This window comes from Malaclemys terrapin, chromosome 16, assembly GCF_027887155.1.
Source record: "Malaclemys terrapin pileata isolate rMalTer1 chromosome 16, rMalTer1.hap1, whole genome shotgun sequence".
NCBI classification, from domain to species: domain Eukaryota; kingdom Metazoa; phylum Chordata; order Testudines; family Emydidae; genus Malaclemys; species Malaclemys terrapin.
The window spans coordinates 17,465,922-17,491,224 of NC_071520.1; the positions used below are offsets into that span (position 1 = coordinate 17,465,922).

At 45.1% G+C, this 25,303-nt stretch overlaps 1 protein-coding gene across 2 annotated transcripts; it reads right to left on the minus strand.

The window, feature by feature from the left end:
• Nucleotides 1-1,761: 1,761 nt before the first annotated feature.
• Nucleotides 1,762-25,235, minus strand: TRMT2A (tRNA methyltransferase 2 homolog A). 2 transcript variants are annotated; one of them, XM_054006814.1, is made up of 12 exons: nucleotides 25,084-25,235; nucleotides 23,744-24,373; nucleotides 22,458-22,566; nucleotides 21,658-21,839; nucleotides 19,834-19,948; nucleotides 18,313-18,428; nucleotides 17,164-17,275; nucleotides 6,032-6,154; nucleotides 4,679-4,754; nucleotides 3,353-3,469; nucleotides 3,049-3,145; nucleotides 1,762-2,695 (listed from the first exon to the last, which is right to left on the minus strand). In XM_054006814.1, exons 1-12 carry the CDS (start codon nucleotides 25,233-25,235, stop codon nucleotides 2,440-2,442), a joined length of 2,085 nt encoding a protein of 694 aa, XP_053862789.1. In that variant the 3' UTR covers nucleotides 1,762-2,439. The 2 variants fall into 2 exon arrangements, with proteins under 2 accessions (XP_053862789.1, XP_053862790.1); XM_054006815.1 differs by lacking the exon at nucleotides 25,084-25,235 and adding an exon at nucleotides 24,962-25,069.
• Nucleotides 25,236-25,303: the final 68 nt, after the last annotated feature.

Sequence of the window (25,303 nt, forward strand, 5' to 3'; positions counted from 1 at the left end):
TTCATTCTGACAGTGCAGCAACAGTGAAAGGTGTTCAACAGTGCAGGGGTGAAATCCTGGCCTGATTAGTGAGTGGGAGTTTACCTAGTGTCTTTATAAACAGTGTTATGTTCAGTTGCAGTGAATGTTGAAAGGTAGCATGAATCCCTTGTTTAATGTAGTCAGGTCAACTAATTCCACGGGGAGAAGCAGCTACTACTCCTGGGGCAATTCTTTGTCAAAACAACACAATATCATCATGCCTGTTTCAATTATTTTGGTAATTTATTTCAGAATACTTGTCCAAGCATGTCTAACAATACACATGACAAAAATGATTCCCCTGGGAGTAGAGAGTTAAAGAAACCCCTACCACAAGCCACTTCCTGTTATGCTTTTGTCAGGTGCCTCAGTCTGGGTGTGTCACATCTGCCAGCTGTGCACATCTTATGGGGGAAGGAACTGCCCCTTCAGTCTTGTAGTCAATTGTGTTGTTTTTTTTTTTCCCACCTTGGACCCCAAGAGTTACCATATTTCAAGTTTCCAAATAGAAGATAATGTGAGGGGGAACTAGAGGGGTGCATGTACTGTGAGATGGTAGTTAGGGGTACTGGAGGGGACTGCACAGGGCCCCTGGCCTAGAAACCTGCACTCCCCCTCCCCCCCCCCCCAAGCCACAGGCTTGATGTAGCTGTTACTGCCCCACCAGGCAGAGATGACCCATACCTGCTGCTGGGGGGAGGGACCCAACACTTTTTAAAGGTTTGTGCCTCTCCTGGAAAGCAGCAACCCCACCCTGCAAATCCCAGCTGTTGCTCCTGCCTCTCCCTGGAGGATGCAGCTTGCTGGCTCCAAAAGCTGCCATGCAGGGAGGAGGCCCAGCCACACCACCTGCCTGATCAGGGCCAGCAAACCCAGGAACCACAGCCTGCCCATGCTTCCCATGCAGCCACACTGCAAGTTGGGCTCTGCTGGGTTCCACTGTTCCTAGTAGTGGCCACCAGCCCTGCACTGTCACTTCTGCAGGTGGAAGAAAATGGAATTCTGCACAGAACATTAATTCTGTAAGCTATGCTCTGAGTCAGCTAAAACTTCCATGTAGTCTAAGTATGCCTAAGAAAGCTCACCTTACAGTACTTTGGGCTGAAGGGGCTAGAAGAATAATTAACCACAGTAAGGTCCATAGTTCCAGTCCTATCCTAACCTTATACCCATGTATAAATTAATCTGCTGTGGAAGTTAACTCTGCTGTCATCTTCCTCCAACATCTCTGGAAGAGAGTATTTTCTTGTACATTTGTCTTGTTCTGAATCTTTCCTCTTTTTGAAAGGGGAATGGGGTAGTACTGAGTCCAGTCCTATTTTCACTTTATCACAGAACAGGAAAATCTCTCTCCCTTAGAAGTTGTATTGGATCTCAAACATCAGGTTATCAGTTTGGCTCATAGCTCCAGTTTAACTCAGAACAATTTCCCTCAGGGAGGGTGACCCTTCTACTTAAGGGGGCAACCCATTATCTACACCAAAACCCCAGAACAGAGGTCCATTTTCTACTAGAAGTATGTAAGCGTCATGTATTTTTCAGATTACAAGCAGGAGCTTAGACTAAGTCTTTGCTATTGGGAGAGAGATTCTATGTACCAGAGCAGCTGGAAAGTCTTTTTACAATAGTAACTAAAAATCAGGCTTGCTTTAATGCAGGTTTATAATCCACTATTATTTGCAACTGCCAACTCAAACCTCTCTTCAATTCAAACCAACATCCAGGCTAAGGAAAACTCAACAGTTTTAAAAATCAAATTTATTTAAACTGGTCTGCAAGGCAAAAGTCTCCTGTTCAACAGAACTGCCCATATGCCAGATGGGCATTAAGTGATGTTCGCTATCAGCTATTTATCACTCATCTTCCATACTATTTTCAAACAAAATTTTCTTGGGCATAAAAAAACCCCTACAATCACTCAACTTGTGGAGGGAATCCATATGTCTGAATCCTAGTAATATACCTGGACAGTATTTTATGAAGAACATGCGAAATATTTAGTTCATCATGCTGGCCTTACATTGAAGGCATCGGGACATCTTTCAGGAGTAAGGGTGCACGAGTGAAAATAGCAGGTTTTGATCCAACTTGTCTGTAATAAGGTTATTTTCCTTGTAGGAACTGGATTGTTTTAAGCATCTTAAAAGTTAAACTAATCTTTGTTCACTGAGTTGAAAAATGCTGCTGTCACTATACTTAACTGAAAGCCTTCATCAGGTGGAAGTCAGGTAATTACTATGTTGTACAGAGGTTAACTTGTATGGTGTTTCTGCTGATTCCTCAAACTGCAACATTCTTTAACTAGCAAAAGTAACTTCTGCCTCTTAGAAGGAAATCAATAGTTTAAGATGGTTGCCTGAGTATATAGAATATATATGCATGCGTGCATGCGCACAAACTGCCCAGCCTACCACAACATTAGGTGGAACACAGAGTTCCTACTTTCTCTTCAGGTGGGTCAATACTGCCATCCTGGGTAGAATCTGCTGCATTTGTATTCATGACCTGAGCTGTGTCAGGGCTTGCTTCAGTAGAGTTTCCATTTGAATGTTCTACCCTTTCAAAGAATATCAGCAGCTCACAGTGCATAGTCTGAGGGAACAGATCCACTGCCATTGCTTTAACTGGACGGAAAGGGGTTCCTTTGACACGATTGGAGGGGGCCCGACAAAGACTTAAGAGAAAAACAAAGTATAGTATTAACTTTCCTGGACTATGAACACCAGTCTACATTTTCTAGGAAAAGCCCTTGCATCGTTGTTCGCTCCCCCTGCCTCATAGGATGATCATACATTTCAAGCTCTACTACTTAACCAGCTACTGGAGGGTAAGTCTTCCTCCTTCCTGCTGGGAGAGTCTGCCACCACACAATCAAAAGTGGGTCTTCCAAGGCAAGGTCAAGTACTGCTATACAATCCTATAGCTAATATGATTAATCTATTTGTATGCAAAAAGGGAATTCAGCCTCACTTTTTTCAGGAAGTGTATTTTGCCTGCTGGCTTTACCTGGCCAATTCAAAAACTTACTCCACAAAGTTGTTCATGGCAGCTCTGGGATTGCAGGATACATAGATGAGCTTCTTCAAGTGTTCAGCTCTTCGGATTGCAAGAATGACTTTAGAATCTAGGTGACAAATTAAGAAAGTTGTTTGCCAATAGTGTATGTTACTATATTTGCAGAAAAACAAATTTTAAATTTGAGCATAAAGATTGTCCTATTATAGTACAAGCCTGTTTCAAGTTTTCTCCCAACAATCAGCTAACTGATTTCATTCTGTTAAAACCATTCCACTAAGTATCAGTTAAATAAGACCTAAATAAATAAACTTACGTAGTCCTGCCCGAGGTGGATCTACAATTGTAATCAGGTTGTGTGACGCTAATAAGTTAATTAAAGAAGGAACAATGTCTTCAGCCTTTCCACAGTGAAATTCAATGTTATTCAGATCTGAAAAATGTAGATATAAAAATAAAGAACTGATGTGAAGTTTCAGTATAATCAAAACATCTTTTAAATTAGTGTGCACACATAAGGAGGTAGAGTTACTAGGTAAATTGTACTTATAGTGTTTTGCATATAGAAATGCCACTATTTGATGCCTTGGGACAAACTATGGATTGACTTTTGCAGGCATTGCCATCGGTATAATATTCAAGCAGACATACTAAAGCTATTGTGTTTAAATAACCTATTATTGTGCCTGAGAGCTAATATACAACTTGAAAATCACCGTAAATATGAATGACTATTGTAATCATGCATTAAAATTATTTGTCAAGGAAGTTCTCCCTCTTTAATGTGCCATCATTAAACGTTATGGTACATAGTGTTAAGCAATGTTGTCAAATGAGCAATTTGCTGATCAAGTGTAACGGGAAATTTATATTGCTTAAGTTATTTTTAAAATTCATCATCATCATCGCCACTCCCATAACCGCACTGGTCGTTGGGGCACCATCATTGATGAGCAATCAACCAATTATCTCCACCCTTGACGATTGTGTGTCAGTGCTTGAGTCGCCACAAAGTCCATTCCTGTCCACTCTTTTATGTTGTCAATCCATCTCTTCTTCTGTCTACCTCTTCTTCTCTTCCCCCGTACTGTCCCTTGGAGGATAATCTTGGATAGGCCAGATGATCTTGTTACATGGCTGTATCACTTCAGCTTGCACTTCTTCATGGTCATCAGGAGGTCTTCATTTGACCCAGCGTGTTGGGTGATGATGTTGCGGACCTCTTCATTAGTAACGTGATCCAAGTAGTAGATGCCCAGAATTTTACAAAAGTATCATCTCCACTATCTGTATTTTCCGTTCAAGTTCTGCCGTAAGGGTCCATGTCTCGTGTACATACAGAACAACAATACACCTGGCACCTCCTGGGAATCTCTGAGGTCAGATTTTTAAAATTAAACTAGGTAAGTTTCCTTGATTTAAAGAGATACTACATTTGTATTCAAAAAGACTACTAACTACAGTGGATTTTTATCAATGGGAATATCTGATTGAAATAATTACAGCTTTCAAGTAATTAATTCAGGCTGGAATTTTCAGATGAAAATAAGGAAGTTAGGCAAATTCAATGGAAATCAGGTATTTAACTCTTATATTCCTTATAAACAAAGAATCTAGCAGTTACACACACAACTTTACCAACCATTAATTTGAGCATTCACTTTGGCGTCCTCCACAGCTTCTTGACAGAGTTCGATTCCAATAACTTTCTTCACTTTCTGTGGAATCAAAGAAAAAAGATCAATGGGTCCAACAGGGTGTGACACATGCTTGATGACATAACAAGTACCAGACTGGAGGAAAACAGAGTGATTGTCATACAGCAGTAATTCCTGCCACAGCACAGGCTTTAGACGTTTATTTCCTCAGTTTACCTGAGGAAGAAAGAAGCACTACCTTTACAGCAGTTAAAAAAAAATAAAAATAAAAAAGCAAGTGGTGAGTAAACTAGTAGAGTATCTTCAGAGCTTGTCTTGATGACCAGACAGTGCACAGCAAGCTGGAGTCTAATCTACAGGACACGACATGTTAGTGCGCTGTCTGTGGACACTGCTCCTGTGAACTAAAATTTCAATAATCAACTCATTTCAAAGCAGAATAGATCAAGGCGAACTAGGGGCCTGCTGTAACAGGGTCTACACAAACAGGGCCCAGCATGCTAGTGCAGTGTAGATTTACACTAACTTGCTGTGCACTAATTGTTCCTCTAGACAAGCCCTCAGACTGTTCAATAGATGAGGATAGGTGGAAAGACTTCCTTTGACTTCCCCACCTCCACATATAGGCAGACATTTTAGTCATGCTCAATTTATTCTTAAATTGATATCTCCCTCACTGCCAGCCCTGCAAACTCTGCCTTAGAGTGAAACTGAATTCTTTCCACTATGTGCATAATTACCAGTAATAAGAAATTATGACTAAATTAGGCTCTCAATTATGTGTGCACAACTTTATAGCTGTCAGTGGTTTTCCATGGATGTAACTGATTAGGACTTAGTAAATAATTATGTTGTTGCACAAAATGGAAAAGGGTCCAGCTCAGTCAGTTTTAGCTGTACTGTTTCTAGAGATATTTAAAAAACTGTCACTGAAGTAGATCTGTCTTTGAATATATGCAGAGACCGGGAAAATTCATGAATAAAGCACCATTTTTACAGTCACTTTTCAAAATATGAACTACACCTTCATGTACTTTTGACAATGAAAGTTGTGTCAGTTGCTATGAAGTTAATTGAAATTAAGTTAGGTGGGACTTTTCAAATCTAATAAAGGAAATGTAGCCAGAATATCTAGCAGGGAAACATTTATTTATGTCCAGAATTAAGTCAAACTTCCTAAAGCACTGGCAATAGCCAAGTGCAATAACTTGATTTAAGCATTTTTCTCAGTTAAATGCAATGAGAGATCTGAAACTTAACTTTCAAGTTCATTTTATGACTCAATGTATTAATTTAATATGATTTGCTGAATAATACATTTAAGGCAAATGGCTCACCTTTGCCAGTGAAATTCCAATTGTTCCTGTTCCGCAGCAAATATCAAGTACAGTGCTATCTTGGTTCAGCTGGGCCCAGTCTCTAATGGCTTTATATAGAACCTCTGCAGCCTGTGTATTTACCTATGGAATTCCAACACAAATGTTCCCCTTTGTTACAACAGCAAAGGTAGTAAAACCAATACTGTACTTAATATTAAATCCCTTTTATGAAAACGTGCTTCCCCCTTCCTCATCTCTAACACACTTATTAAAATAAGCCAACTTTTCATGTAAAGTTCAAAGCAGAATTATACTGACAGCATGAGATAGCAAATCAAAGTTTATCTCTAGCAACAGCAAGATATACAATTGGCCCAACAGACCAGGACTTACTCAAGGCTTCGACCAAAGTTACCGAACTTGACCAAAGTTTAAAAAAAAAAAAAAAAAAAACCCTATATAACTCCTTCACATATTTGGATGTTGCTTTAGTATAAATTCAAACATGTAATACAGCATACTGTGTGAAAGTTCCTCCTCTATCTTGGTGGGTTCTGCGCTTATTGGCAGATTTTCTTGCCTCAGAGATTCACCATGTGGGTTGGGCGAACAGCCCAGAGACCTTCCCCTCTGGAAGAACCCACAGTCCAGGTCAACTGGGAGATTTGGGGGGAACCCAGGCCAGCCCTCTACTATGGGTTCCAGCCCAGGGCCCTGTGGACTGCAGCTGTCTATAGTGCCTCCTGTAACAGCTCCACGACAGCTACAACTCCCTGGACTACTTCCCCATGGCCTCCTCCAAACACCTTCCTTATTATCACCACAGGACCTTCCTCCTGGTGTCTGATAACGCTTGTGCTCCTCAGTCCTCCAGCAGCACATCCTCTCTCTCAGCTCCTTGCGCCTCTTTCTCCCAGCTCCTCACACTCCCACCACAAACTGAAGTGAGCGCCTTTTAAAACCCAGGTGCCCTGATTAGCCTTCCTTAATTGATTCTAGCAGCTTCTTAATTGGCTCCAGGTGTCCTAATTAGCCTGCCTGCCTTAACTGGTTCTAGCAGGTTCCTGATTACTCTAGTGCAGCCCCTGCTCTGGTCACTCAGGGAACAGAAAACTACTCATCCAGTGACCAGTATATTTGCCCTCTACCAGACTCCTGTACCCCACTGGTCTGGGTCTATCACAATACACTTATGGCATTAAATAAGTAAGTCATATTTGTTGGACAGCAAAATTAGAGGGGACAACAAACACAGGAGAACAGGGCCAAACTGCAGGCAATGAAGGGACAAATATATGTTAAAGGTCAATTCCTACCAAGGGAGAGGAAACAAAACAAAAAAATACTCCACATACAGAAATAGGAGGACATACCCATGCAACTACATCCATCACAAAGTGAATTTATTTTCACCTTGTCTCATTAATGCTGCCTGCCTTAATATTACTTTTCCTGTAACCAAGTGTAGTTATGGAAAGGTATGGAATCAGGACTGGAGGGTCAGGAAAAAAAGTTGTCCAGGTCAGTACCTTTAACCTAGAAAATGGTCTACATTAAGAAGAAGGTAAGAACTTAATAGCTTAAGATCTCAAGTGAGGAATAAAAATGCAATTATAAGATCTCCTTAAAGCACATATGTTATTCCCAATTTCTAAAGGAAGTTAGTTACATGCAATCTAAGGTGAAGAAAAGACGGTTACTCACCGTTGTAACTGTTGTTCTTCGAGATGTGTTGCTCATATCCATTCCATTAGGTGTGTGCGCGCCGCGTGCACGATCGTCGGAAGATTTTCTACCCTAGCAACACCGGCGGGTCGGCTGTGGAGCCCCCTAGAGTGGCGCCTTCATGGCGCTGAATATATACCCCAGCCGACCCGGCGCCCCCTCAGTTCCTTCTTGCCGGCTACTCCGACAGTGGGGACGGGGGGCGGGTTTGGAATGGATATGAGCAACACATCTCGAAGAACAACAGTTACAACGGTGAGTAACCGTCTTTTCTTCTTCGAGTGCTTGCTCATATCCATTCCATTAGGTGACTCCCAAGCCCAACTTAGGTGGTGGGGTCGGAGTGAGACATTGCTGTGTGCAAAACCGCTGATCCGAAAGCAGCATCGTCTCTGGACTGCTGCACTAGTGCATAGTGAGCTGCAAATGTGTGGACTGATGACCAAACCGCCGCTCTACAAATGTCCTGGATCGGAACATGTGCCAGGAAAGCAGTCGAGGAAGCTTGGGCCCTCGTGGAGTGAGCGGTGAGGTGCGGTGCTGAGACACCTGCCAGGTCATAGCAAGTCCGGATGCAAGACGTAATCCAGGAGGATAGGCGTTGTGAGGAGACCGGTGAGCCTTTCATTCGGTCGGCCACTGCAACGAAGAGTTGCGTCGTCTTTCTAAAGTGCTTTGTGCGGTCAATATAGAAGGCCAGGGCCCTACGTACGTCCAGGGAATGCAAACGTTGATCCTGGCGAGTGGCATGTGGTTTAGGATGAAAGACCGGGAGAAATATATCCTGGTTGATATGAAAAGGAGAAACCACCTTAGGGAGAAAGGCAGGATGTGGACGAAGCTGCACTTTATCCTTGTGAAAAACTGTGTAAGGGGGCTCAGATGTAAGCGCCCTGAGTTCAGGAACACGCCTTGCTGAGGTGATGGCTACGAGGAAGGCTGTCTTCCAGGATAGGTACAGAAGTGAACAGGTGGCCAGTGGCTCGAATGGAGGACCTGTGAGCTTGGAGAGAACCAGGTTGAGGTCCCACGTCGGGACGGGCTGACGTTGTTGTGGGTACATCCGGTCTAAGCCCTTGAGGAATCTAACGACCATCGGGTTAGAGAATACCGAGGACGCGAGTTCCCCTGGGTGAAAGGCCGATATAGCGGCCAGGTGAACTCTAATTGAAGATATCGCCAACCCCTGCTGTTTTAGGGAGAGGAGATATTCCAAAATGAGGGGAATGGGTGCCTGCAACGGGGACGTGGCTCGTTGTTCGCACCAACAGGAGAACCGCTTCCACTTGGCCAGGTACGTGGTGCGTGTTGAGGGCTTCCTACTGCTCAGCAGAATCTGTTGGACAGAGAGCGAGCATTGCTGCTCTGCCTGGGTGAACCATGGAGCAGCCACGCCGTGAGGTGGAGTGATTGCAGGTCGGGGTGACGCAACCGGCCGTGGTCCTGAGAGATGAGATCCGGACATAACGGAAGCGGGATCGGAGTCTGAACCGAGAGTTCCAACAGTGTGGTGTACCAATGTTGTCTCGGCCACGCTGGACCGATCAGAATTACCTGTGCCTGGTCTCTGCGCAATTTGAGCAGTACCTTGTGGACCAGAGGAAACGGAGGGAAGGCATAAAACAGGTGGTCTTTCCAGGGAAGGAGAAACGCATCCGAGAGGGAGCCCGGAGCTCGACCTTGTAGGGAGCAGAACACGTGGCACTTCCTGTTGTCTCGGGATGCAAACAGGTCTATCTGGGGAAACCCCCACCTCCGGAAGATGGAATGTATGATGTCCGGACGGATAGACCACTCGTGTGTCTGGAAGGACCTGCTGAGTCGGTCCGCTAGAGTGTTCTGGACTCCAGGGAGGAACGATGCCGTGAGATGGATTGAGTGGGCGATGCAGAAGTCCCACAGGCGAATGGCCTCTTGGCATAGAACTGACGAACGTGCTCCTCCTTGCTTGTTGATGTAAAACATGGCCGTGGTGTTGTCGATGAGAACTAACACACAACGGCCACGTAGTTGATTGAGAAATGCCTGGCACGCCAGGCGCACCGCCATCAGCTCCCGAACATTGATGTGCAGGGCTAACTGGGGTGCAGTCCACAGGCCCTGGGTATGGTGTCCGTTGAGATGGGCGCCCCAACCCAGAGATGAAGCGTCTGTGACCAGGTGCAGAGAGGGTTGTGGGGTGTGAAAAGGCATCCCCTCGCAGACCACATTGTGATCTAGCCACCAGGTGAGGGAGGTCAGGACCGAGTTCGGGACCGTGACCACCATGTTCAGGCTGTCCCGATGTGGACGGTATATTGATGACACCCAGGTCTGGAGTGGGCGAAGCCGAAGTCTGGCATGCCTGGTTACGTACGTGCAGGAAGCCATGTGACCCAGCAGGGTAAGGCACGACCTCACCGTGGTAGTTGGGAAGGCCTGGAGCCCTTGAATGAGGCTCGTGATGGTGCCAAAGCGGTTGTCTGGCAGGATGGCTTGTGCACGTCTGGAGTCTAGAACTGCGCCGATGAAATTTATTCTCTGGGTAGGTTCTAGAGTGGATTTGTCCTTGTTGAGTAGGATGCCCAACTCGTTGAATGTGTGCACTATTCTGTGGACGTGAGCTTGAACTTGCTCTTTGGTGCGACCGCGTACCAGCCAGTCGTCTAGGTACGGGAACACCTGTATCCCTTGCCGACGAAGGTACGCTGCCACGACAGCCATACATTTCGTGAACACTCTTGGGGCCGAGGATAGGCCGAAGGGAAGGACTGCAAATTGGTAGTGCACCATGTTTACCACGAATCGCAGGAAGCGTCTGTGAGGTGGGTAAATTGAGATGTGAAAGTATGCGTCTTTCATGTCGAGGGCGGCGAACCAGTCTCCAGGATCGAGGGAGGGGATAATGGCCCCCAAAGAGACCATGCGGAACTTCAACTTTACTACGAATTTGTTGAGTCCGCGCAAGTCCAAGATGGGCCGCAGGCCTCCTTTGGACTTGGGGATCAGGAAGTAACGGGAATAAAATCCCCTGCCCCTTAACTCTACTGGAACCTCCTCTATGGCCCCCATAGCAAGGAGCGTGGAAACCTCCTGTATAAGAAGTTGCTCGTGAGAAGGGTCCCTGAAGAGGGACGGGGAAGGGGGGTGGGAGGGGGGAATAGAAGAAAACTGGATAGTGTATCCCCTCTCCACTGTGCGGAGGACCCAACGGTCCGAAGTTATAATGGACCAAGCACGGTGGAAGTGGGAGAGACGATCCCGAAAGGAGGGGGCTGGATCCTGGAGGATGACTGGGGCGCCGTCCTCGACCGCACCTTCAAAAGTTCTGCCTGGGGCCTGAAGGTGGTCTAGGTGGCCCCTGGTTCTGGCCGGGTTGAGGGCCGGCCCACCTTCTTCTACCACCTCGCCCTCGCCTCCGGGTCGAGTCCTGTCTCTGACGAGGCGGGGGGGGGGTAGAAGCGCTGAGGCTGCGGCCTAAATGGTCTGCGCTGAGGGCCCACAACATGCATCCCCAGGGAGCGCATGATTGTTCTCGAGTCCTTGAGGCTCTGCAGACGAGAGTCCGTCTTGTCCGAGAACAATCCATGTCCCTCAAAGGGCAGATCCTGTAGGGTTTGCTGCAGCTCCGGAGGCAAACCCGAAACCTGAAGCCAGGAGATCCTCCGCATAGCGATACCCGAAGCCAGGGTCCTCGCAGCTGAGTCTGCTATGTCCAAGGAGGCCTGCAAGGAGGTCCGAGCCACCTTCTTACCCTCCTCTACCATGGCTCCAAACTCTTCCCTGGACTCTTGGGGAATCAACTCCTTAAACTTCCCCATAGAGTTCCAGGAGTTAAAATTGTAACGGCTCAATAGCGCCTGTTGGTTCGCCGCTCTAAGTTGCAGCCCTCCGGCTGAGTAAACCTTACGGCCAAACAAATCGAGCCGCTTAGCCTCTTGATTTAGGCGCTGCAGCCTGCTGGCCGTGGCGCTCTCGTGCGTTCACTGATGCCACCACCAGTGAACACGGTTGGGGGTGGGTATACAAGTACCCGTAGTCCTTAGACGGGACAAAGTACTTCCTTTCCACCCCTCTCGCTGTGGGTGGGATAGAGGCAGGAGTTTGCCATATCGTATCCGCATTGGTTTGTATCGTGCGGATCAGGGGTAGCGCCACCCTCGATGGGGCATCCGCTCCTAGGATGTTCACGATAGGGTCCTGTACTTCCACTATCTCCTCCGCCTGCAGGTCCATATTACGGGCCATCCTACGCAGGAGATCCTGGTGAGCCCGAAGATCTATCGGAGGGGGACCCGTACATGAAGTGCCCGCCACTGCCTCATCCGGAGAGGAGGAGGAAGACGCCTCCGGTGGTACTGGATCCAAGGGGGGGTCCTGATCCCCCTGCTCTTGGGCCGGAGTATCACCTGTACTCGGGTCTATGGTGTCAGGTGGCGTGGACACGGAAGCCTCCATGCCCCCTGGCGGAGGTCGAGAGATGGTGGATTCTGGGGCCCTTCTAACCGAGTGACCCGAGCGAGAGGTCGATGGTATTGGAGCCCCTTGCTCCTGGTGGTACGCCCACGGGGTCCAAAATGACCAGTGAGATGGTCCATGGGAGTGGTCCTCTGCCAACTCCTGCCAATGGCCCAAGTTCCGTTCCTCGGCTTGCCCTTGAGGGGGGTATGCCGATCTCGACAGGTCCTCCGAGGAGCGAGACACCGATCTTGACGGCCATGGCGGTGCCGAGAGAGATGAAACGATCCCCGTGTGCTGTGGTGCCGCATGGTACCGGTCCGGAGATGATCTATCTCTGCGCGGTGCCGGCGAACGGTGCCGGGACCGCGATCGGTGCCGATGACCTCGTCGGTGCCGGGAGCCGGATCTGGACCTCGACGAGGACCTGGAGTATGCCCGGTGCCGGGAGCGGCCTCTCGACGTCGAGCGTCGACCGTAGCGGTGCCGAGAACTACGTCTCGACGTTGATCGGTGCCAACGATCATATCGGTGCCGAGACGTAGAGCGGTGCCGCGAAGAAGATCTTGGCCGCGAGTACGACCGGTGCTGAGGCGATATTCGGTGCCGGGACTGCGAGCGGCGTGGGGACCTGCTTCGGGACCTGGATCGGTGCCGAGGTTCCAGCCCTTGCGATGGAGGGTGCATCAAGGCAGGTTTCCCCCTCGACTGGACCGGGCGAGTCAACGGTGCAGTCGGTGCCGGTGGTTGAGGCGGTGCCGGCTCCGTGAGAGCTATTAAGTCTCTCGCCGCCGCGAAGGTCTCTGGAGTCAACGGGAGGCACTGTATCACCGCCGGTCTCGGTGGAGACGCTATCTGCACCGGACTCAACGGCCTCGGCGCCGGAGTCGACGGTGCTGGAGGCACCTGTTTCCGGTGCTCCACCGGCGGACGCGGCTCTACCCCCGGCACTGGGGGAGCCGGCGTCTTCGGCACGGATGTCCCCGTCTTATGGGCTTTTTTATGCCCCGGGGATAATGACCGGCGCCGAGGCACTGCTTGCGGTGCCGACGAGGTCCGGTGCCGGGGAGGCTTGTCTGACGCCACTCGCGTGGTCGTCATAGCCGGTGCCGCCGGGGCACTGCGCACCGAGGTGCTAGGTGCCGGGGCCTGACTTGTAGATGGAGCGTCCGGACTAAGTGCCGCCTCCATCAGGAGTTGCCCGAGCCGAAAGTCCCGCTCCTTCTTGGTCCTTGGTCTGAAGGCCTTACAGATCTTGCACTTATCTGTTTGATGGGACTCTCCCAGGCACTTCAGACAGGAGTCGTGCGGGTCGCTCGTGGGCATAGGCTTAGCGCAGGAGGCGCACTGCTTGAAGCCGGGAGCATTGGGCATGAGCCCGGCCCCGCGGCCGGGGGAGAAAGGGGGAGACGACCCCCTTAATCCCCTGAACTACTTAGAACAACTAAAACAACTTTTAAACTATTTAACTATTTAACTATAAACACTAGAACTATAACTATAACTATCACTGTGATACAACAAACTAAGCTAGGGAGAGTGGAGAACAGCTAAGCAGCGCTCCACAGTTCCAACGACCGTCAGGGGCGGTAAGAAGGAACTGAGGGGGCGCCGGGTCGGCTGGGGTATATATTCAGCGCCATGAAGGCGCCACTCTAGGGGGCTCCACAGCCGACCCGCCGGTGTTGCTAGGGTAGAAAATCTTCCGACGATCGTGCACGCGGCGCGCACACACCTAATGGAATGGATATGAGCAAGCACTCGAAGAAGAATATTCTCCTTCCTCTAATGCTAGCACTCACTTTATTTCCCCTCTCCTCCAAATGTTATGTTAAACTAACATTACCTCTTCTGTGTTTTCAGACAAGCAATTTATTTGTTGAGGCTTAAGTGTTTGCTGGAAGAAAATTATTTGAAATACAACATTTGTAGTTTATTTCCCAATGGGCAACTGTACTACTACTTCAAGAAGTGTCCCTGTGGGTGCTCCACTGTAGGTGAATCTGCATCCCTGCACCTGCGATTGGATAATTTCAGTAGCAGTGCCCGTTTAGGTCGCACATGGGCTGTCCCTGTCTCACGTCATCTCTGATGTTTACATAGTGCTTTGTGACCAATCCCCCTCACCGCAGTTCCTTCTCTACCACAGAGTCCTTAGCAGGAAATTCCGAAGAAGAGGGAAGAAGGGTGGCCAGTGGAGCACCCACAGGGACAATGATCTCGAAAAACCTCAGTTATTGCACTCGCTGAATAACAGTCCCTTCTTCTTCGAGTGTCTTTGTGGATGCTCCACTTTAGGTGACTGTAGAGCAGTGCCCCTCATTGGAAGGAAGGAGCTTCGGAGTTGAATTTGTGAAGGATGATAAAACAGTAAGTCTCAGCAGAGCATCTGATGTCAAGTTCTGCTCTATTGCATAGTGCTCTGTGAACATGTGGGCTGATGCCTAATAGTTGGAGGCAGGTCCTGGCCGATGTCTACGGGCTGGTTTGTGTTGTAGTGATCAGATTGACTAGATCAATAAATCTGCATGGTGGGATGGAGATTAATTGGATTGAATAGCTAGTCTCGATGATTTCTAATATCCATTTGTCTGACATGATGCTCTGCCATGCTGGGTGGAATGAGGTCGGACTGTCTCCAAATGGATGGATGGTGGTAGATGGTTCCAGCACTTGAAAATGGGGGAAGCATCTCGGTTCCTCAACCAAACCCTCAAAATTGCTGATTCGAGCGGGGTTGCTGGGATGGCTGAGATGGGAGTGGTCTATATCTTGTAGCCCTCTGTCTACATTTCTGTGGGTCATATTGCCTCAGTGGTTGTACATATGGCACAGATCTTGTTGGTTGCCGTGAGTAATATTTCCCTTGCTTCTTTCTCTGCGTAGGTGTATAAATGCCTAAAGACCAAAGAGTCACCCTTGAATCTTTTAGGGTATGAAGCAACTTGGTCTCAGCTGAGAACAGCTTCAGTCCCTCGAATGGGAGATCCTCCACAGTGGACTGTATCTCTTGGGGAACCCAGAAAGGTGGAGCCAGGAAGCCTGGCGCATGACTATGGATGTAGCAATGGATTGTACCGCTGGGTCTGCTGAATCCAGTGAAGCTTGTAAGGCTGTTTGAGCAAGAATGTGGCCCTCCAAGATGACCGCTTTAAATTGCTCTTTTTTGTCCTAAGGGAGATATTAAAAAATGTCCAAATTTGAGTGGTTACACATTTGGCTATGAGGGCCTCATAACTGGCAATCCTGAATTGTAGGATTGCTGCTGAGAAGGTCTTAGGCCCAAAGAGGTCTAACCACTTTCAGTTCCTATGATACGGGGTGCATCCAGATTGATGTTGTCTGCCCCGTTCATTCACGCCCTCTACCACCAGAGAGTTTGGTGTGGGATCTGAAAACCATCAGAGGCTTGCTATGTGAAAGGGGTCCCCAGTAAAAAAGTTTGAGAATCACTGGCTTAAAGTAACATTGTCAGTATGCCGCCCATGGATCCCAATTGGATCACTGTGGCAGGAATGGCATTGGTGGGGATATCCTTGGATGTATACACCACCCATGGGTTTCGGTCATGGGGTGGTATTCCAGATGTTCTGGTGGACCCAATCTGGTGGCTGTCTGCCTGGGTAAGAAGTGGTGTGATGAGTAGATCTCCCCTTCCTCCTCACCGCTGGAGAAGGGAGGAGCTGATCTGGATGGGGGTGTAACTTGGCATGGTACCGATGATGCTGGAGGAACATCACTACGAGTTGGGGAGATTCCAATGCTGAAGAGACTAGCAGGTCTTTGTGCAAGAGAAACTGTCGCAGTCCCTAGGACGTTGTTGGCGTGACCAATGAGACTGCAGCCATTGTTGGTACTGATGATTGCATGCTATGCGTTATAGAGGCAGAAGGTGGCGCCATAGACAGAAGTGCTTCTGAGCTGCTTGGTGATGCATGTTTGAGTGGCCCTGCACTACCGTGAAAGGGAGGGTAAGTTTCCCTCTGCTGCTCCTCTCCAAACCTGCCCACTTAGGGTCTTTGGCTGTCACAGTACCAGGTTTTTTGTTACCTTTTTAGAAGGGTGTTCTTTCCTTTCTGAGGGTGATAAGGAATGTCTGTCAGATGCTGTCACTGGAGAGCGATGTCCAGGAGGAGTCCATAATCCTAGATTGGAAGCCAGGTGCAGAGACTTCTCCATCAAAAGAAGTTTTAGCTTAAGGTTCCTTGCTTTTCTGGTGCAGAGTATTAAGATTATGGCAATGGAACACTTTTGTGGAACATGTGAGGGAGGATATGTATACTATACTAAGGGGTAACTGAGAATAATAAAGAAAATACCTAATCTACTAAAAAAAATTTTTTTTAAATAAAGAAAAATAAACGGGGAAGAGAACGGTAGCTAAACTGACTAACTGAGCTCTATAACTACTAAGGCTAAATCTAATTTTTAAGATAAAGGCAAGCTTGGAAGCACTGCCAATCGCTCCATCTCCAGCCAAGGGCAGTAGAAAAGAAACTGAGAAGGGTTTGGTCGCACAGCGCTAGGTAAACACCAGAGATGGCGCAAGACAAGGACAGCGCATGTGTGTCCCAAATGGGCACTGCTACTCAAATTCTCCAATCACAGGTGCAGGATACAGATTCATCTAAAGTGGAGCACCCCAGGGACAACCATCTTGAAGAACTTCAGTTATTGCACATGGAGAGTAACCAGCCTTCTCTTCTGTTCTATTCACAGACTGCTTGCTAACACAGAATGTGCCAGATACCAAAGTAGTACAAAAAAATCCCATTAAACATTCACTTCAGCTAAAATGCTGAAACTAAATATTTAATATAGAAACAACTGGTATTCATCCACTAAAAATTATTTTCAGTTACATCAGATTTATGTTCTTAGCGAAATATTTTGTTAAAAATGTTTCTTAATACAGTAATTTAAGCAGTCCATCTTATTACTTCAGCTCTAATACAATTTAATTTAGCAGAACTCAATACCAACATTACTTGGAAAAATGCATGGGGGGAAATTCTAAACTTTAGACCAAGAAGCTCTTCATATATGTACTTATCACCAGCCAAATGTTGTAAGGGCAAGTCTTCACGATTGGGTGATTTTCTGAAAGAAAAAAGCCACCAAACACATTACAGCAGGTTTTAGCCATGGCCACTTGTAGTACAGACACATTCAAGGGTGGGAAAAGGAAGAGGGACACTACAAGCATGTTAAAGGGGACCTTAAAAAAAATAAAAACCCAATCCACACAGACACCCACAACAGTTTTAAAAACAAAAGTATGTTGGTTTCTGACCTTACATATGCTGATTTTCTACTTTTACTAGTGAGATTTGGGCATTACTATTAGCACACATAGGAAGCCTAGCAAAGTTACTGAAGAATAATTTAGTTGGACACACAGCGGATTTTACAATATTATACAATTACTGTGCTTCACTGTACAGGATGAGGCCTATCAATGCAACGATTAAATTATAATTGCATTTAATTCAGAGTCTTCAGAAAGTTACTTTTTAGCCTTAAACTGCAATACTGTAAATGAAAACAATTCAAAGGCTGTTGTTAAGGAAAGTTGTAAAGTATCTTAAAACCAAAAGTTTTGTTTTACTATCCAATTTCTGTTCTCAGAGGGTACATCTGCCATTGTACAGAGGCAGAAAGAGGAGGCATTTAGTGTTTCTGGAAAAATAAAATGGGGTCCTGAGGCAAAAGAAAAGAGATTGCTCCGTGAAGGACAGAAGTGAAGAGAGCAAAACCAGACAGAAACTGGCAAGAAAGGAAAGAGGTGGGGAGAGCAGGAGAAGTGTCTCAGAAAATTTCTTCCTGGGTTCTCCACAACAAAACAAAAAAAGGTCTCCTCCTCCTGCTACAGCCCCTATCTAGCCAGGTTTATCCACATACCAAGCTCTAATTGCCTTTATCCAATAAAAAAAAGGGCACCCAATCCACAAGTAGAGAAACAATAGTTATGATGCAGAAGACCATAAAATATTAGGAGTCTTTTGCATGGACAATGTAAATAATTTTAGCAATAAAATAATAATTACACTGCTACTCTTTCTATATTCATTGCTATGCAGGGTGGTAGTTACAGGAGAAATGCCACTTAAGCTTTCCTTTACAGGTACAAAACTTACCTCTGCCCTTCCTCTACAAAGTAAAGAGAGGTTACCCCACTGTCCTTTCCAGTTCCTTCTGTAAAGTACTTTGCCAGTGAGGTTCTCAAGTCAACAAGCTCTTCCTTACTTAATTTCTAGAAGTTCCAATTGAAAGGAAGATGTGATTATTATGTGTTTGGTTATTTTCCAACACTTTAATTTAGTATTTGTTCTGTTCGGTCTTACTCATTTGCTTATGTATTGAGAGGCAAATATTTATATAGGGAAGTGTTGTCTAGGAACAAAAAATATCAAACAATGATTCTAATTACTTTACTATTTTGTATGGGACATTAAACAGACATAGCTTGGGTTTTATAAGAGTCATGTGGCTACAAATGGCGTTAACTAGTGGGACATCCTTATTCTAGCCTGGCCTATGTAAAAGGCCCAAGACCTTCCGCTATACATTCTCCCAGATTCTGTAGGGGAGTGAACTCTAGTTATTAGACTCTTCTGCCTCATCTCCTTCTGCTACCCCTCCTATGCCTGCTCCTGCTGTCAGCTCCTGTCCATCAGCCCCTCCAGTCTTCTGCCTCCATCTACTCTTGACCATTCCCCCCACCCTCATGCCTCCTGCTCTTAACTCCTTTCCTTGGTCCACTTTTTCCTCACCCCTGTGTATTTGAGACAGGCTTCTCCTCCTCCATGCTGCCAGGGCACCAGTGGCATGGGGCAATGAGTATTGCTCATTTCATGCCCTTTCCACAGTGGCCTCCAGGCAGCCAAGAAGAGCAATTACAGAAATCCTGCTTGGCCCAAGATAGAGAATGCTCTATAGCTCTGTGGGGATGCACATGTTAAGTCCAGGTGACATGTAGGAGCTGTGTGAGCATATGTGAACTGAGATTTTTCAGAAGCTAGCAAACTGGACAAATTTGAGCAAATTATCATAGATGACGAAAGGCACATTCCTGAAACCAGAGTGAACCTCCTGCCAAATTTCAAACCTTTGCTCCAAAGCACGTCAACTCTAGGGCATCTCAATTAAATGGTTTTAAGATTTTTTTTTTTTTTTAAAACATGGGCAAAACTTATTTTCCCTAGCCTAGTTCTTGGGAGTAGCTGAACCATTTTAGTTGAAACTTAAAAAAAAAAAAAAATTAGTGTGAGGCAGACACATGGCATAGAAAATTTCAGCCCAAAACATTTAAGCATGGTAAAGTTATAAGCAACTAAAAAAAAAAAAAAAAAAAAAAAGGGGGGGGGGGGCTTTTAATGAGTAGCACTGCGCAACCTTAATTGTAGATGTTGCTACCTGTAACACTCTTATACATAATACATGGTCGTGCTTTGCCTAATTTTTATATGTCAAATCTTAGAGCCCTGCCCCACACAGGGATTACATACACAAAATAACATTTCCCAGAGACATGACGAAGAAGAAAGTCTTCAGATAATTTATAGTTTTCAGACAAACTGACTGAACTTTCTTTTAAAAAAATCTATAGTGTCCATTGCATTCAGGGTTTTTTCTTATATTATATAAAGCTTCAGTACCTGAGGATTAAAATAAACAATTGCCATGATATGACCATTTTTGCTCGTGCGGACTGTGAGCTGTTTCCAGTGACCTTCATAGGTTTCTAGGCTGTACACCGAGTAAGGGGTTGTCCTGCAATTTTCAAAAGTTCAGTTACTGAATAGAAGAGCAACTTCTGCATAATGTTTAATAATTCAGATAAGTAAAACAACTCCACCATACAATAATGTAGAAGAAAATAAGCTGTTATTAAAACTAATCTTTTGAATTTGACCGTTGTTGACATCTGCAAAATATACTTGTAACTGAGGGAGCTCTGGCCTGTAGTACACTATGGTGGTCTGCCACAGAATGGTGGTTATCCCTGCCTCAGTTTCACTTAGTTTGTTCAGGGACAGAACCTATATCTATCAATCTTCATCTGTAACTCCGTCCTCCAGTTGGGTTACTTGTGTCTCTCCCCTTTTGGGACCGAAAGGAGTCTGACTCTGCCCAAAGTTCTTCCAACCCCTTTAGCAGACCATTGCTTGATATTCCTAGATTTGGCCCTTTGTCTCAGGGCCTCTCCTAATCCCTTTTCCAGTGCTATCCCCTTTATGGGTTTCTTCCCTTCTTTCTTCAACAGGACAGAAATAAAGTAAGTTAAAACAGGAACACAAAGCCAAAGTCCAATATTTCTGTTATTGTTACCACTCAGGTCAGGGTTCTCAGCAGTCCTACACCCATCTGTATGAAGGTAGTAGGGGACCCGGGCCCGCTCTCTCCTCTGTATCATAACCTGGGTGGTACGATCAGTGGCTTGTTCGTTTAAATCTCTTGCTGCTTCCTAACTCAGGGCCTTGCAGGTACCTCCTGCCTGGTAATCTTCTCTGATCCCTTCTGGAAGAACTGGGTTCCTCTGGATGACTTCTTCAGGTCTCACCCTGTGGAGCCCCTTCACTGTGGCTCTGTCTGTTCTGGCAGGGCTGCAGCCTTTTATCTCTGTTGTTGTTAGCCTGCCCATAGACTGCAAGGGAGGTCCCTTGAAGCATCTATACACCCAATCGCAATACCCTATGGCTAAAACTCAGATCCAAGCCTTGATCATCTCTCCCCTAATGAATTCAAACTCTTCCTCCTCTCTGGTTTGCATGATTCTCACCTGTCACCCTTCACTTAATCAAAAATACAGATAAGAGTATCTTCCTTTCTCAACGTTCAGATCACGTCATTGCCCTTTAAAACATCTCATTTTTACTTTCAGGGTTCTGCCCACATCTCTATTCTCATTTCTTCAAAATCTTTTTTTGCCCTTTTCCTAACTGTTCCTTACTCAGGAGTCTCATATTTTCATCTTTGTGCTTTCCTTCAGCATGTGGAAAAGTCCCCCATTTTCTAGTATACCAAACTATCGCCCTCGGTCATTCAAATTCCTCTTTAAAACTCTTTTCTCTGTAAATCCTTTCAACATTAATCAACCAAGTACAATGAGAACATGAGAAAACTTTAAAAGAAAATATTTACCCTATTTTGAGATTGGGCCATTTAATATTTTGATTTAATACTGCCTAAGATACTCTTAGATCTAAATACCTTAAGGCAGTAACTGTCTTCCCCTACGTATTGCTGAACACACTGAAAAAGCTCAATAAAGGTAAATAAAATAAAACAAATAACATATGATGAGCTATGTGTAAAAACAAAGTATAAAGGAGTTGCTACAAAATGGAACCAATTTACTTAAGTTTCAGTTCAAAATAACCATCCAGCTCTTCAAAATGTTTCATTTTGTACATGTTTCAAACTATTTAAGACAGCAAAAACCTTTCAGGGTAAGACATTCAGCCTAATTTAGTTCTCACCTTATGTAGTCTTGAAAAGCCTTCACTACCTTTTTGGCAATAGCAGGAATGTGAATAGTCTCAAATGGTTCCACTACAGCACAGCTTCCACCCTTGTATTTGCCAAGGCGACAACCCACAGTTTTGTCTTCTTGATTTAAACTCATTCCAATCAAAAATTCACATTTGTTGCGGTATTCAGTCTAAAATTTTAAAATAAGAAATAAAATTACCTAAGCTATATACATAGAACCTTGCATACCAACCGTCTGTCCTGAAACATCTGTTGTAGCACTAGTCTTACATTTTAATTTTGTAATACTAAAGTTTAGTTAGTGAATTTATTTCTTTATCGATGGCCTGAGACCCAGAATATTAAATTTCAGCCCATATGGAAATTTTAATTTCTGAAGAAGGGTCTAGTAATGATATTGCTGAAAGAACTTGAGTTATAGTTAGGAGGTTTTGCTATATCTGGGTAATAAATGGAAAATTCCTTTGAAAAAATCTGAATTTGTGTAACAGACTAGTAAGCAAGCCTATGGAGAAAAAGCACAATCCAATATTTTTAATTTTTGTAAGGTTTCAATTCGTTTATAGCTTTTTTTTTTTTAAACTCCTAGATTAGTAGTTCCATTATGATATTTATGCAAAAAGTAGTAAAGCACAAGCTTCTACACACGTACCAACCTACAGATTTTTTTGCTACCACAGTATTACCCAACAGATAGTCCCCCATCCCTCAGACCAACAGAGTTTGTTTACTTTCAGAGTGTATTACACATTATTACTCCATCCCCACAAGTTAGATTTTGAGGTACCTGTAAAGGTGATGCTTTCACTCCCTCTACTGGGCAACAGATTTTATTATACTTCTGCTTCTGTACAAATAACCAAGGTAACAGGGCTTTGTTGTTGTTTCCTATTTCCCTGCAAAAGTTTAACAGATTTACAGAAGACAAGCCTTTCAGTAAATATATGTATTTGAAACAGCTGAATCAGGCTGTTATACAAAACAATACATGACCATTTACAGACATTCAGGGCTTTGGAGCAGAGCGCGGAGCTGCAGGTTTTTGCCTGGAACTGGAGCGGAGCCGGAGCACAGCTCCAAAGCCCTGCATCCAATTTTATTTTTCTTGTCTGAAAATCAAGTTATTTAAAACCTGAAGGATATTCTCCCACAAGAGTCTTGTCAATGGAAAATCTAAACTGTATTTACATCTTACTGCTACTAAATGCAGATTTTTAAATCTATATAAATACATAAAATAGCTACAGAGTTCTAGGATAAAGCAGCTGTTGATCTGTCACCCCTTGGCTGGAATCACTGTAAAAAGGGAAACAGAAAAATGCAGGACTCTCGTGACTGATTAAAGAATAATGTTGACAGGTAAAGGGAGTCTCATCCAGTCCTGCTTAAGTGAAATAATGGCTGCTGCAAAGTAGAATCTTAAGATTACAGGACCTGGATGGTATTTAAGCATGGAAGTGGGGAAAAATAACCTTGTCTGCTTTTATTTTTTTAAGTGTCTAATGACTATCAAGTTTAAATATTTTCTTTATATGGATAGTTATATAAGTGAATGAGGCATAGATAAAACTGTAATTTTATATTTAAAATATTTTCTTAGGAGTAATTCTTTAAAGACTAAATAAAATGGGAGAATTAGAATAGAGGGGTTGATAGAAGACCATCAGAATGATGTGACTGAAACCTTACATCTCACCACCTAACAGAGTTCATCCCTTATATCACTGAGAACTTGCCAATTCTAGCTTTTCAGTGGTATAAAATCTTAATTTTTAACCTTGGTGGCTTATGGAATAATTTTCCTTAAAACCACATCCCTTAATTTATCAGGGTCTTTTCAAACAGATTAAGTACTAAAAATATCAAATCCTATACATTAGAACAATGTAATTTTCAAGATCTGGGGTTGAGGTGGTAATTTAAGGAAAAGCATTCTTACATATTAAAAGAGACTTACTTATACTGTTATATTTGTGTAGGGAATAGAGAAAAGTTTTACTGGATTTTAGCTATATTAATATAAATTTATATTAAAGCTCAAACATTAGTAAAGTACCATTACAAAAAAATTACTTTGTCAGTTTCTGCAGCACTTGTTCACACTCTTGCTTCTTCTTTGTCAGCTGTTCTTCATATGGTATATTCCACAAAGGGGTCACTACATCTGCTATCTGTTTACTGAGAGACTCCTCTTCACTGTCTTTTGCAAAAGCTGGACGCTTTGCCTCTCTCTGTTCAGTGTCCTCCACTTCTTTCTTCCTCTTTTTTACAATGGGATCAGCTTTAGGCTTTGCGAGCCTAACACTCAAATATCGGCTCTTCCACATGACTCCATGAAGGACTTTCATAGCTTTGTCCCTTTCCTCCTCACTTTTAAATGTCACAAATGCAAAAGTTTGTTTCCCAAAAAGTTTTATCTTATGAGGGTTAAGTCCATATTTGGCAAGAAATTTCTTTACATCATTAAAGCCAATATATTTTGGAAGGTTCTGAATTTCTACTTTATAAATCTCTGATGTAAACAAATCTCCTTTGATATATCTGTACATATCAGGGCAATTGACTGTATTCTCTGCATGGCTACTATCTCCTTTGTCTTGCTTAATTTCCACCTCAGTCATACTTTCTACTTCTACAGAAGGGGCTGTATTTTCTTCTTCAGGGACACAGAGACTACTATTTCCTTCCATCATTTCTTCAGTCCTGTAAAGATTTCAGTTTTACAGAGTTAATACTCTTTGAACAAGGACTTGTTGAAGTTAGAAAATGTTGGGAGTTTGAGCCACAATGCACCCCACCCACCCCTGCTACCACTATGCCACAACATTGTTCTATCACAGCACATGCCCTGGGCTATGACTATCACCATGTGTAATCATGGCCATGCCCCTCCACTCCAAACCCACCACAGCATGCCATCCCCCATTCCAAGCGTACCACTGCCAAGATGCCACAATGCACAATACCATGCTCACATAACAGGGTGTGATGCCATTGCAGCATTCCACTCCGAACTACCCTGGTGCCAGGGCACCATGACGGTGCATTCCCCCATGTGCCATAGCAAAAGGCCATCACCGTGCCCCACCACCTCACCCCATGTACCATAGTGCAACGCCGCCACCACCAGGTTGCAGCACTATCACTACACCCCCCAGCACCAGGAGAGCACCCTCACCCACCCATGCAGCATGCAGCGCACCAAGACCCTAGCCTAGGGCATCCCGTCCGCACCCCCGGGACCACCCCCGCATCTCAGCGCGGTTCCCTACTTCTGCGACCAATAAACACCTATGGGGCGAGCGTCGGCTCAAGCTCCGCCGGGAGCGACAGGATAGAGGAGCGTGAGGGAGCCCTTCGCTCTCCTCAGTCGCAAGCCCTCCCGCCCATCTCCCCGCACGACCCGTCCCCACCTCACACTGCACACATCCACAGAAGGGGGGCGGGCTTCAAGGAAGGGGTGGGTCTTGCGTGACGTCACCGGGAAGCTAAAATGCCCGCGAAAAAAAGCGGTTTTTTTTTCACCCGTTTCCACAGATTCTGCCATGGAATCCGCCCATTGCATTTATAAACCCCCCCACTCCTAATAATACACGATTAAAATACCCCCCCCTTCCAGCACACACGCAGGCG